The 14837-nt window shown below is 34.3% G+C and overlaps 2 protein-coding genes across 2 annotated transcripts; both read right to left on the bottom strand.

The window, feature by feature from the left end:
* Positions 1-695: 695 nt before the first annotated feature.
* On the bottom strand, positions 696-1214 carry LOC112418603 (uncharacterized). Its single transcript, XM_024775018.2, has one exon. The coding sequence runs from the start codon at positions 1212-1214 to the stop codon at positions 696-698; it is 519 nt and encodes a 172-aa protein (XP_024630786.2).
* A 7609-nt stretch (positions 1215-8823) lies between these two features.
* Positions 8824-12750, bottom strand: LOC25484059 (probable adenylate kinase 1, chloroplastic). The gene is made up of 4 exons (XM_013612808.3): positions 12352-12750; positions 10282-10422; positions 9604-9876; positions 8824-9340 (listed from the first exon to the last, which is right to left on the bottom strand). The coding sequence occupies exons 1-4, from the start codon at positions 12652-12654 to the stop codon at positions 9197-9199; spliced, it is 861 nt and encodes a 286-aa protein (XP_013468262.1). The 5' UTR covers positions 12655-12750; the 3' UTR covers positions 8824-9196.
* Positions 12751-14837: the final 2087 nt, after the last annotated feature.

Raw genomic sequence — 14837 nt, 5'->3', positions numbered from 1 at the left:
CTGACAGTTAACAACCGCTAGAACCCAGCGGCAGTTAACTGCCGTTCACACCAGTTAACAGAACCAGTGCAGTCTGCACTGGTTTTTTTCCAGGAAATTTGTCTTGTTTTACCTATAATTTCAAACGTCAATTCTGGAGGAAATCAAACCGAAACAACAACATTTATCAATCACAAACATCAACATTTTATAGGTTATCAATTATTCGGTAACATTACACAAAACCGATAATGTGTTAACGTTTCACAATTGTTTGAAATTCGTCAAATTTTCCACATTATGCAACACATTACACGTAATGTAAATTAATTACTAATAAATGCGAAACTCAAATATATATATATATATATATATATATATATATATATATATATATATATATATATAGTTAAAGGTTAGTTGCATATCACCCAAAAAATTGGTCATTGCATTATATATCCCAAAAAATACGTCGGCGCGTATCGACCAAAAAACGGATTAACATCGACCAAAAAGTGTCATATTTCATCTAATTAAAACAAATCATCTAAATGTTCCAGAACATCTTCAAATTCGGTGTTTGCTTTAACCGAAGTATCATCAAACATAATTGGATTGTCTTGATTTGTTGGTTTTTTTGGTGGAACCGGTCTCTCTTTGTCCTCAATCTCCATGAGTGCTCGAAAACGATCGTGTTGATCCAAGAATTCATAAACTCATGTTTTTGCCTCATCGCTCCTATGATTTCTCCACTCCGTGGATGATGGAGGTAGTGGACAACCATCTTTCAACGAAAGAATGGCAAAATGATTTGGGATCAAACCAAGGCAAATCATGTTGCTTTTCGGATTAACCGGAGGCACACCTCTAAGTGGGAAAAAAGTCTCGGAGACTCCAATATCAAGGGTAGTCATCTCCACCACCGGCCTATTGTAACAAGATGCAATGATGTGTCCCATATCCGGCAATGTCAACCATTTGTCGGGAGGTGCAAAGCTACAAGGATTTTTGGGGGGATGCAATCCATCCAAAATGTACTTGTAACGGTCCTCCCTCGCATATACCTTGGTGTATTTGTTCATATGCTCTTTCAACTCTTTAATAAGTGCTCTCCGCACCATAACATGACTTTCTTCCATCAAACCCACGCGTTCGGCAATAGCCCTAAATCCACAATGTCTGTCACCAATAACATCCACAATTCCCTCAATGTATGGTCTCATGAATTTTGGCATGTAATACATATGATTCGATGGATCATAATTTCTTGAAACCAAGCTAGGCTTAGGAACCGGAACCGGAGAAATGCCAATGCGAGCACCTTTTCTTTTAGGTTGTGAAGATTTTTTTCATGGTGAAGATTGACTTTCTGGGTGTTGAGAATCAATAGTCTCCCACGTAGATGGAATCCTACGCGTTGATTTTGGTGTAGTTTTGATTTTTTTTGGGAGCTCCTTTGGTTGGCACCTTTATTGGAGGTGGTGACAACATTATGGTCTCCGGAAACGCTAACAACCGCATACCATCTTTGATTTCTAGTTTCATTTGGAACGGAACTCTTTCGAGACGTTCTTGGATACCACGCCACTCCTCCGCGACCGAAAACAAATCTTCATTACTTTCTTCTTCACTCATATACAACTTATGTCAATGCGGGTGTATCTCATCCAATCGAATGGGCTTATTGTGACGAATTTTCATAGCAATGAAGCATACACAAGGTAGGCCATACAACGTCCTTTGAACACAACCGCAAGTTTTCTTCTCGATGCACAAGGTTTTCCTAGCATGTTTCTTCCACAAAAATAAAGTTCATGGCTTGTCTAGACATGTGACCCCCCCAGCCCGGAGTACAAAGTGACATCTTTGTACCTATGTTCCAAGACCGTAACGCTCCTACCAAACGATGATTGTATCTCCCCAAATTGGTTTTCCAACAACTCATCTATTTTATGTCAACAAGTACCCAAATCACCTTTGGAGGTGGACAAATATTCTTTCACCACACCATGAGCTCCTTCAACTCTATTCGTGGTCCTACACCAAAGATGTAACACAAGGTCCGTCCATGCCCTCACTAGTTTGTCCTTTAAAGGCTTCAAAATGGTAGTTTCAACATATTCAAGAAACTTTGGATGATCCTTACAAGCATCTTGGAATTCCACTAGATTACCCGCATATAACTCTTGAGTAGGAGATTCAACCAATTTTTCCCATGCATCAAATATGGTATCAACTAACTTACTATGACTCTCCTCGTCGACAATCTTCTTTTGCACATCCACCACAACAACATTTTGTTTAACTTTGCAATCGGTGATGATTCTTGATCTAACATTTTTGCCAACATGGAAATAACAAAGTATTGCACTACTATCGGGGAGAACATTTTCTACAACCTTCATCATACTCGGGTCCCTGTCGGTCACTACCACCTTAGGCATATCACTATTTGGTTCAAGAAGTTTAAGCAACATTTGTAAAGCCCAAGCAAAGTTATCCTCCTTCTCCGACGTCGTAAATGCAAAACCAATCAAATATGTCAAATAGGTTGAGGTGACTCCAACTATTTCAAACAATGGCATTCTATACAAGTTGGTTTTGTACGTAGAATCCATTATCAAAACAGTCGAAAAAGTGTTAAACAATTTTACGAATGTTGGATGAGTCCAAAATATGTCTTGAACGGTTTGACTTTCCGGTTTTTCTCTTACGTAATGAACATATCCATTGTCTTCCAACATTGAGATTAGATATTGCATCTCCATCAAGTCACCCCTTTTTGCCTTTTTGAATTTGGGACGTTCATTGTAGACTTGCTTGATATTTGTGATGAACTCTTTCCTTTTCTTCTTCAAATTAGTCAAAATATTTTTTGATTTCACCGAAGAATCGGTCAAGTCATGTACAATCTTCTTGTCGTCCTTCATTAATCTTCCGGCAAGAAGGTGCCCTGCTACATACCGCATCATCTCATGGTTGTGAACGCCATTAAGAATAGCCAATTTCCAAGTATTGTTTTCCCTCACGACATATCCACGCACCTTGAACAAACACCCACATTTTCTTGATCTCTTGTTCACAAACCAACTCCAACATAATATTTCTTCCTTCACAAGATCTTCTAATGATAACCGTAAATCCAGCCCTATTTGCTTGTCGACGGACCCAACCGAGCAATTCCTCTTTATCTTTCCATGTATCTCGTGTTGAAAAGAAATGAGTTGTGTCCACTTCGTTGTCACGAAGTTTACACACATCAAAATTGATGCTTGAAGCCTCTACTTTAACGGAAGCTTCAGCCTTCACGGAAGCTTCGACCTTAATGATAGCTTCAACCTTAACGGAATCGACAACATTAGGTTTTCGATCACTCGGATCATCATCCGCATTATCAACTGTATCTATAAATAAACAACGTATAATTTGTAAACTAATTAATAAACATGTATTTAATATCATATAATAACATAAACAAACAAAAAAAATTGATTTTTTTTTTTTGCAGTAGCTACTGCCATTTGAAAATTTTCTAAGTATCCAGCGGCAGTTAACAGTCGCTCACTTTCAGCGGTAGTTAATTGCCGCTAAATCTCGTGACAGTACAAAAAAAACAGCAAAAATCAATCAAATGTAATGAAGTTTAACGTTGAAATACCTGTTCTTTGATGCATATTGTGTGTAGAAACGTCCTAGCAATCGATCAGCAATGATTTGGAACAAAGATTTTGACAAAAGATTTTTGAAATGAAATTTTTTTGTGGAATGGTATGGTGAGGTAAGGTGATGAGTGAATAGGAGGTAGGGCTTTTCTGGTTTTTTGGGGGAAAAAGCAACGGCATTTAACAACCGTTGACTCCTAACGGCAGTTAACTGCCGGCGGTTCTTCCAACGGAAGTTAACTGCCGCTAGGAGCTTTTTAGTAAATTACTTGTGTCAATAGGAAGTATTTCATGTCAAAAAAGCAATTTTCTTAGTGTAATTGAAGATGGACTTGAAGCAAGACCGTTAAATGTCAAAGTGTTAGAGCCTATCACATTGAAAAGGGCTTATTGTCCATGTTGATTATTGTGTAACTTTGATGTAGTATGCTAGTCAAGCCAAGAAAAGAAACTTATAAATAGGATAAATGAAATTAAACATATAGAGATGCTTAACATTACACCTTATATCTTATGTTTGATGTGGAGAATGAAAATAAACTTTTCAACAAGACATGAACATTTTCAAGGATCGACCATTGAACATTTTCAAAGCATGTACAAGAAGTAATAAAAATAACATCATCATAATACATAAAGCTATTGAAATTAACATAAACAAAGAATCAAGTTCAAGCTAATAATAATACATAAAGCTATTGAAATTGATCAAAAATGAAAGATGAGGTGATACAAAGCAAAATGTACATGTTCAAACTAAGGAGAAGCTTCCAACCAAGAGGCAACACAAATCTCCAAAGCATCAACAATCCTCCTGCTTTTACAATCCGATCAACCAGAACCAGATCATTCAAAAAGAGGGGAGAGAGAAAAGGTATGTGATAACCACTCCAAATGAACCGTTGATTATTTTCACTTTTCTGGTGTTTTTCTTGTTGTATACAATTCGACCTTATCTAGCAATGTCAAACATTCCATTACGGTGAAAATAACATAGAAGTAAGGGTGTATGTTAAATAGTATAGGATGATAGTAAAGATTGAAAGGCATCTTTTAATATTAATATAAAATTAAATATTAAAATGTGTCTAACCTTCTTTTGATATATAATTCATATACTTACTACTTAATTTCGTTCTATGATTTTTTTTACTTACAATCAAGACTTTCAGAAATTATAAATCAGTCTTTTGATATTTAACTTGTCTTTTGATATTTTTTGTTGCATACATTCAAACATTCTATATTTGATATTGTTTTTAAAAGAAGACTTATTTCAATAGATAAAATTATACATAACAATAATTTGAATGTTCTTATTTTAAAAGGAAAATAATTTTAATATTTAGTGCTTTGGAGATTAATATTTCGATAATTTTTCAAATACTTTTTGTTTTGTGTTTGTTTGCTGTAATATTTTTTTAAAAAAATACAATGCATTCTAAAAGGTTCACAATTTCCATTGATATCAGAAGTGTAATCAAATGCTCACATGGAATACTCTTTTTTTATTGAATACTCTTTTTTTAGAGAGAGACTCACATGGAATGCTCAACACAAGAACATTATATAATGTTGATTGGTAAAATGGCATACACCTCTAAATACATTCTCTGTCATATACGTACCTAACCACCGTAGAAATAAAACTTGTTCCAAATTGTTTTATGCCTATGACCTTATACTTATGCATGCCCTATGGAAAACACACGTTAATAGAAGATTGAAAATATATATCTCTAGTGAAAGTATTGTTGCTCAATGTTCAAGTGAACATAGTTATGATTGCAAAACATTGTCATCAAAAGATTGCATAAAATTTACCTCAACTTCTTTATACCGCATAATTCGTCCAACGAAAATAATGTTGTATAAAGTCCAATAAATAGTCGTTAGATCAACACACTTACCAAATTATGAATCTCACAATGTGCAGTAGTAGTACATAAATCATCAAAAAAATCGTTTAATATCTTTTGATGCTCACATAGTTCGCTTTTCGTACTAACCACACACCATTTATTTTCCTCAAGTCCAAAATTAGCAACAAGTTTGGCCCATTAACAATGCTTGAACTCATCAACATCAAAGTCACCCAAGATGCATTGTTTGAACCCCAAGACAAATCAATTTTTTTTTATATATTAGCAGTCGCATTTGTAATAAAATGTCAAGCATAAATTCGGTGACGTGGATTTGGAAAAATATTTTAATGTCACTTTGCTTAACAAGTCATCCTTCAATTATAACGCGCTTAATGATTTTACCCCATGGCTTCAAGAAATTTTTCCTGCAACCAAACTTATGTAGCATTAGTCTCGTTTCCGCAACAGCAGCTACAAAACCTGAGGGGTTTATGGTCGTCGGTTGTAGGTGCAATGTTCACATTGCAACAACCATTGATGATATTTGGCTACAATTAGTATAATTGAACATGGACTTGAAGCAAGACTGTTAAATGTTAAAAGTGTTGGAGCCTATATCATATTGAAACTATATCATATTGAAAAGGGAGTAAAAGTCAAGAAAAGAAACTTATAAATAGGATAAATGAAAATAACATTTAGAGATGCTTAACGGTGCACCTTATATCTTACATTTTGTGCAAAGAATGAAAATAAACTTTTCAAGACATGAACATTTTCAAGCATTGACCACTGAACATTGTCAAGGCATGTACAACAAGTAATAAAAATAACATTATGATAATACATAAAGCTTTTGAATTGGTCGAAAAAGAAAGATGAGGTGATACAAAGCAAAAAGTACCTGTTCAAAATCAAGGAGAAGCTTCCAACCAAGAGGCAACACAAGTCTCCAAAGCATAAAAAATTCTCCTGCTTCTCCAAACCGATCAACTAGATCATCAAAAAACAGGGAAGAGAGAAAAAGTGTGTGACCCCTCTAAATGAACTGTTGATTCTTTCCAATTTTCTGGTGTTTTTCTTGTTGTATACAATTCGACCTTGTCTCAGAATCTTAAACGTTCCACATCGGTGAAAATAAATGAAAAGTATAATATATATATTAAATAGTGTGGGGTAATAGTAAGACATGAATAGTAGGTTTTAATATTGATATTAAAATTAAATATTGAAGCACGTTATTTTTGTTTTTATAATTCATCTACTTGCTACTTAATTTGGTAGATTTTTTTGTCAAATAATTTAGTGATTAAAACTCACCTTTTAAAGCAAATAAACGGGGTATTTGGGGCTTTAACTAGGACATTAAAAATAATTTGGTATTTTTTTTGTCAAATAATTTAGTGACTATAAATCATCTTTTAAAGCAAATAAATGAGGTATCTGAGCTTTAACTGGGACACTAAAAATATAAATTAGTGTCCTTTGTTATTTAACTAGGACACTAAAATTATTTTTCAAAGGTAACAAAATTTGGTGGTACTCAATACTCATCTAAATTTTAAAAATTAAATGATGTTATCGTATAGATTGTTGTATATATTCAAACATTCTATATGTGATATTCTTTTTTAAAAAGGATTATTTATATGTTAAGTCCCTGTAAATAGGGGTTATTTGAGTTTTGTTCCATTAATTTGCTAATCCTTTCAAATTTGTCATGCAAATATTAATCACTTGACTTTTGATTCCTACACCCATTTGATGATAGACATGTTACTAATTTATTGATTTGGCAGAGCTGACTGGTCAAGTCACTTGCTGACTCATCAAAAGCTTATGTGAACGAACCAAAATTGACTCATCAAAAGCTTATGTGAACGAACCAAAATTCTCATGAGGCTTTCAAACAAGCACAAAATAACCAAAATGCCCTCATGTTCATCTTCTCAAATAAGCTTCCCTATTCTCTTCCTCATGTACTTTCCCACAAATCGATCTCATTTCTTCTGTGCTTCCCTCTTAGCTGAAGGCTCTTCACAATCTCTATTAACTTCGTCAAAATCGATCTTCTCTGCTTTCTCTCCATCACTCATAGCATTTAGGTTTAGGTCGTCACTGTTCAAAGTTCAAAGTGCTCAGATCTCTTCTAATTCGGTTTGAAAAATGACAACGGGAAACTGTTGGAACAATAGTCAAAATTAGTTAAAAATAAGAGATTACTAGGTTGAGTCGCAAACTATTTTTCGTGGCATTGCTCAAAATTGTGCAAGCAGACTATCAACCACGACGTCCCCAGGATAAAATAGCTCAGCTAAAACTGTATCAAAGTCCTATTGCACTATAGGATCTGCTCTAGAAATACATCTTCCAATATGATGTTAAAACCACTCTAATATGATATTGATATCACTCTGTTATGGTATTAAGACCACTCTTATATGATACTATGACCACTCTTATATGGTGTCTCCACCACTCTAACCTCTAACTTCTCCAAGGGCAGAAAACATAAGAAGATGAACTATATTATTAAGATCATTCTTATTTTTCGAAGGGAAACTTTATCTCGAAAGGGACTATGATCTTAAGAATACTCTTATTTCTGAAGGGACGAATTTTACCGAAGGGACTATGTTCTTAAGACCATTCTTAATTCTGAATGGACATTTTAAACCGAAAGGACTAAGACCTGAAGAACACTCATTAAATCTGAAGGAACAGAAAAAAGAGGGAGAAGAAAAGAATAGCTTAGCAACACAAAGCTAAAGGAGGGAGAAGACAGAAAAGTTCTTTGACAACTCAAAAGAACTTTTGGAGTGAGTAGAAGTGAGGAACAAGAGCTCTATTTATAGGTGAGGAGCCAAAGATGAGTTTTAGATCCAATGGCTAAGATCATTTGACAGTTACAAAATTAATGATTTGACCTCACCTCATAAATGAGCAATAATTGAGAAAGTTGACATGAGAATTTTTTTAATTCACACTAACACACCATATGTTCCTACAGGAACACCACAACTCAATACTCGTACACAACTGGATTCAATGGTGGTTAGTTTCCAACAACACGAATGATGCTTCCACTATGTCGTTGTGAGTTGCCAATGCCAATGGTTGTTTACATTGGCAACACAAATGAGAATCAAGGCCAGAGGTTTTGGAGATGTCATGATTGGCAAGCGAGTTTTTCTTGATTTGAAATTGAGTTGTCCCTCTGATTTTTGGCAGACACAAAATTTGATGTTTAAAAAGAACTTGTGATTTGTTTATTTGGGATGACAAGTTTGGTCCAGGTACCATACCTATGGTAGAAGTAACCTCAAAATGTTTCAATGCCAATAGATTAGTTCATTCGCATTCAAGTTACAACTATACAGTAGGGATGCACCAGATCTATTGAAGCTTATCGATTGCCCACACTATCTATGAAGCAATGTGATTACCTCACACTTCACAATAACTTTAAAAGCACTGAAATCCTACCCATTTAAGCAAATTTAAAAAGGAAAGAAAACCCAACCCTATCAGTTTTTATCAGATTACAACAGTTCCAATATCAGTATTGGTTGAAAATACTACTACTAATAGAGAAATCCCTTTTCTTTGGTTTTCTTTCCTGCAAAATTGTCAAGCATGCATTATATGCATGCAAAGAATGAAATATGGTACATTATTCTTATTATATCTTTATGCTGCAGCAGAGTGCTTATCCTCGTAATCATCAAGATTAAGAGCATGTAGCAACTTCGGCCAAGATTCTGGAATTCCTCCAGGCAGGTTAAACTCCAATAATTTTCCTCTACTGCGGTAGAACTCCTCCACAGGCCGACTCTGCAATCGTAATAGAAAATCAAACCTAACCCAGTTAGAAAAGACAGTGAACATTATTCACAGCAGAGTAATTATAAGCAACATGTAATTAGAAGCATCAACTTTTATACAACTTCACTCAAGATGTTTCATGAGCCCATCATAATAAAAATAAATGTAAAACTTCAAATAAGAAGTCACAAAAGCATCTATTCCTCTGAAGTGCTGTAAATGACAATAATGTTGATGATGAATATGATTATGATATAACAATGCAGCACTACCGTTTCATTGTATATTCGAAGCCTTTCTTTGACAACTGCTTCAGTATCATCTGATCGAGTAATGAGCTTTGACATACAATCTGTAGGTGGAAGAAGCGGAGCCATGACAATTCCAGGGATCCCATTCTCGGCCTTAATGTCAATAGAAGCAACATTAAAATTTCCCCCACACTGATTGCAAATCCTCCTGCCAAGGCATTTCTCAAGCAGTACATTTTCTGGAAGCCTCAGATTGATAACCAAGTCAATGTCAGCTACCCCTTCCAATATTTCCTGAGCATAAAAAAAGAAAGGCAACTCCAGTACATAACAGATTTTCGAGGAGAGAAAATAAGTTTGCTTGTTTAACAAGGCACGGAGTTTAGAAAACATCACGGGACAACCGCAAAAAATGGATACACGTCGATAGAAAAAGAACACCAGGTGAGACCTAAAAAAGAACTGATCACAAATACGAGCTGATTAGGTAGGAAATTAAAGGAACCTAAATAAGGTGCCTTATTATCCAAATCGGCAAAATTTGTTCATTTATTTTTCATTGGATATTACATTTTTCGGGTATCAGAATCTACTATCAACGTTTTTATTTTCTGTATTCTTGTGAAATATTTTGCAAACAAAATAGGGGAGTGCCTATAGTGAGTGACATACACTTTACCAAATTGAAGATATACTCACTGCTTGCTTTATTGTTCGAGGAAAACCATCAAGAATAAATCCCAGTTCTCCTTTAGCTTCCCCATCATCGAGTCTCTTTGATAATAAATTTATAATAATTTCATCTGACACCAATTGACCTTGTTTTACAATTTCTGATAGCTGTAAGACACCAAACATTACGCATCAGAGAACAGAAGAGCTGATGCAATGGACATAAAATAATCATAGTACTCCAGTAAAGGGACAACTAATAGAACAGGTCACACTGTGATATTGAAAATGAAACAACAGTATGCATCAAAGCACAACAACCATTTTCACTCAGCTAATCATTAAGCTACTAAGAACGGTAAAACATGTAATAATTATTACCTAATCACTTACAAACCAAAACATTAAAAAGGAGAAGCAATCAATATTCATAAAATTTAAAATTTATTTGGTTTAATAAAAATCAAAGTTTAAACTTCCAAATTTAAAGACTTACTAGCTTGAAGGACATGTAGATTTTCCCAATAACACAAGAAAGAAATACAGTCACGTGCAATTAAAATTACATAACTACGCCACAAATCCAACATCAATCAAGAGAATACAGTGATAATAGTAGATTAAGTATTTATTAAGGAATGGAAAGCCGAAAAATGTCAATTTTAAATACATGTCGCACAGATGTCTTAATAGAAGTTACCGACTAACAGATGACAAGAACACCGTATAAGTTGTTAGTCATATAACAAATAGTATAGATATGGTTAAAGGAGCTGAGATACAAAAACAATCAGAGCATAAAGTGGCGAGTATCAAATTAGTGCATCGGAAGCACTCATTTGCAGCTCAAGGTTTAAGTTAGATTGAGATACATGATGCTACTCAACTATAATAACTATTCTCTTTCTTCAATCCAAACAACTAGCATATAGCCGTTTGATATCTAGGGAGGTATGTCCATTAAAGGACCGTTTGGTTATTGGATCAAAATCAAAGAATAAAAACTTGGAATTTTTCCCACATGACCAGATTGAAAACCTTCTTCCTACCAGGCTAAACACATGGATTTCAAAACCTAACCATACATGAGACTATAGCTATCAAGTTGGCTACATAATGATGGCCAAATAGATTTTTATAGATTTGTCCTAACTAAATCCTTACAAAGTCGGCACACATGTAAGGTGAAGGGTGCCTCCCACTTATAAACACACGTGACACTCGGGTATTTTCCAATTAGCTAGACAGGGGGCCCATCCTGTCGTGCTTTGGGGATAGTGACAAACATGGCCGGTGCCTGGTGGTGGATTCTCTCGATTTTTTTAAAAAAAACTCATAACATGCCTTTATTTAAAAAAAAAATATGAGCCCCCAAAAGCAAATACCATTCATGAATATGATACTCCAGCTTCGCCACTATCTCTGCAAAGGACAATTTAGTTTATTGAATCACATAATTTTTTAAATTAAACAATAGAAAAGAAAAAAGAATCACATAATTTTAAAACTACCACTACTACAATGAAGAACACTAGGATCCAAAAATCACTCACAAAACGACAGAAGACCAACTAGTCGCAGTTGCCATGTAAAGTGAGATATGTTGGAAAGTATAACAAGATACAGATACACATGAAATGAAATTAATTTCAATCTTATCAATTAAACTAACTTAAATAACTGCAAGTTCTTATCAAAACCTACAATGATCCTAGGGGAAGGGGCCCTAGTAGTCACGAGTTCGGGAGGTAAGTAAAAACAATTGTTCAAATCAAATTCGAGTTCTACCGAACAATTCATCCTTATGTGGAGCTCAATCAATAACCACTTGAGTTTGATCACTCGGTAAATAATCGTAATTTAATTTAGTAACTCATTGTACACTCAAATTTTCTTTTGCCCGTGTACGAGAACTAAACTTAAAGTAAAACAGAATGAATATTCAAATAATCTCGAAAAATTATAATTATTTCTAATTTTGCGTGTGATAAGAATAAGATACAAATCATAAGTTAGCAATGAACGAGTCAAAATTCAAAGCAAAAAATGAATCACAAAGAGAATAATAATAAGAAGAAGAAGAAGAAGTTTTCAAACCTGGGAAGAAAGTGGACCAGATGAAGAGAGCTCTTCACGAACGAGATCACCAGTGGCGATGTGAGGAACACCAAGGAGATTTGAAAGACGGCTAGCGTAGGTGCCTTTCCCGACGCCAGGACAACCGAGGAAGACCCACCGTACGTGACTGTTCTTCTGATCTTCACCACGCGGAGCAACAAGACGGAATGGCGCAGAGGTGTACGGAGGCGCGTGGGAGTTGAGCTCGGAGGAGAGGTAGCGCCTTGCGACGGAAGAGATGAAGGACGCGCGCGTGGTAAGGCGGGTGGTGAAGGCCGCCATGGGAATTTTGTAGGAACGAGACAAAGGAAGACCAATAATAATAATGAAATGAAATGATTGATTACACTGATAATTAATTTTTCGGTGTCTTTGTTTCTTTGAGAAGTCGTGCTTTGAATATTTCAAATTAGTAGTCAATTTTCCATTAATGAGTGTGTAAAAAGTGAACAGCATTAAAGTTCTTGTTAAAAGGCAATTTCTATGGTACTCTAAATAAAAGAGTTTTTCTACTTGCATCCTAGTTAATCATGGTTGCACCCTAAAATGACAAGATTACCCTTTCATAAAATTTGATTTTCAAAAAGCCTATTCCTTCTTTTTTGGTTACACCCCAAAACCCTTCTTCCAAAACTATAATTCTCCAATCGATCGATTGTGTTCTGCGAAGATTTTCAAAACCATACTTTCTCACGTCCATTCATGATTTCAAAGAAAATTCGAAGCAAATCAGGTTAGCAAGTGTTGTTCTTCAATCGATTGTGTTTTTCTTGTTATGGGTTCTCAGTTCTGATTTTGTGTTTTCCTTGTTCTGCGATTCACAGTTCTGCGATTTTGTAAACTCAATTTAAGTAGGTTCATGTAAACTCAATTTAAGTAGGTTCATGTAAACTCAATTTAAGTATGTTCATGTAAACTCAGTTTAAGTATGTTCATGTAAACTCAGTTTAAGTAGGTTCATGTTAACTCAGTTTAAGTAGGTTCATGTAAACTCAGTTTAAGTAGGTTCATGTAAACTAAGTTTACATGAACCACTTAAACTGAATTTAAGTTAACCTTGCCAATGTAAATTAAAACCGTAATGGTACAGTGCATCAGTGCAGTTGAAGGAAAAAAATTGAAACTAGCAAATAGAAGAAGAAATTCACTCACTTATATCCAATTGAGTATGGATGAAAAATATTTTGATTCACTCTTTAATTTTCATGGAGATTGATATTGAACATCAAATTGTTTGATCAATCGCTTTGTGGGGTGAAAGAGGTTGAAACTCACTGACAATGAATAAAATTAGGGTTTTAAGAAAATTTATGTAAAAGGGCAATTTTGGTATTATAATTTTTTTTTAAGAAAATTTGGGTGTAACCAGAAAAACATGGGGTGTAAATAGAAAAACTCTAAATAAAATTGAGTGTTTTGGTACTCTTAAATGTTTAACTAATAGAATAATGTCATTTTAATTAAATGATCCATGTCAATATTATTAAAGATTGACTTAAGAAAAAGAGTTTTGGTACACTTCTATATTCAATTTAACCCCCAAAAACTGTATAAATTATTATTTCAATAAATAAATTAATTAATTTTTTTAATCAAAACAAAACCAAATCATTAACCACTATCACAATTTTCTCTCCAACATTTATCATTGAAACGTAAACTCCTCTTTTTCTTTTTGGGAACACAAAACTTCATATATGTACCAATTTTATCTCAAACATCTTTAAACAAGGCTTCCTTTAATAACATTCTTTCTCACTCAGATACTATATATGTTCCTTCATTTCTTTCTCACCATTATTTCTGCTTAATGAATTTTAATTGAAAAATTGATGGGGGGACTTTCTTGTAGGTGACTTATTTTCTTGTATTTTACCCGCACAATTTTGTTTTTTCTTATACTTGACGTTTGGAATGTTGTTACATAAACATAATACATGATCCTTTGCTAAAGAGATCATCTTTCTTATCAATCCAATTGGCTATTACTTCTAAATATCTATCAATCCATGTTGTTTTTATTGTTGTTCCCCTTTTTTGTAGTGTCGTGAGTGTTTTTGGTAGCTATCCTATTTTTTGCTATAAAAAATAATTGCAAATTAAAATTAATAGTAGCTTCTTTCTTCTTCCTGTTGTCCTTTTCAATTTTCAGACCACTGCAACGCTGGTTGCAATGAAGGAGAGAAAGTAACGATTTAAATTTGTTTTCTGTTAAATCAAATTAAAATTGATTATATCATAAAATAAAATCTCCAAAGTGCAAAACTCACAAGTTTGGTGGTGCTAATTCTATAATCCAGTCAAACTTACTTGTTCCATGCTGTCAAAAAACTATTGGCCATTTTAGTCTAGAGTATTGGTACATACAAATATATGGGTGTACGGAAGAAGGAGCCCTTGTTAAAACATGTGAAAAATAAGTTAAGGGTCTTGCTAACCATTGCCCTTAAGACAAGACAATTGTT

The sequence above is a fragment of the Medicago truncatula genome, chromosome 1 (genome assembly GCF_003473485.1).
Source record: "Medicago truncatula cultivar Jemalong A17 chromosome 1, MtrunA17r5.0-ANR, whole genome shotgun sequence".
NCBI lineage: Eukaryota > Viridiplantae > Streptophyta > Magnoliopsida > Fabales > Fabaceae > Medicago > Medicago truncatula.
This window is presented reverse-complemented; position numbering and strand designations above follow the sequence as displayed.

Coding starts and splice junctions, on each gene's coding strand:
- LOC112418603 (XM_024775018.2), bottom strand. CDS start 1,214: ATGCCAAAATTCATGAGACCATACATTGAGGGAATTGTGGATGTTATT.
- LOC25484059 (XM_013612808.3), bottom strand. CDS start 12,654: ATGGCGGCCTTCACCACCCGCCTTACCACGCGCGCGTCCTTCATCTCT. Junction 10,423..12,351: donor CTGGTCCACTTTCTTCCCAG/GTTTGAAAACTT, acceptor GGTGTCTTACAG/CTATCAGAAATTGTAAAACA. Junction 9,877..10,281: donor CTCGAACAATAAAGCAAGCA/GTGAGTATATCT, acceptor TTTTATGCTCAG/GAAATATTGGAAGGGGTAGC.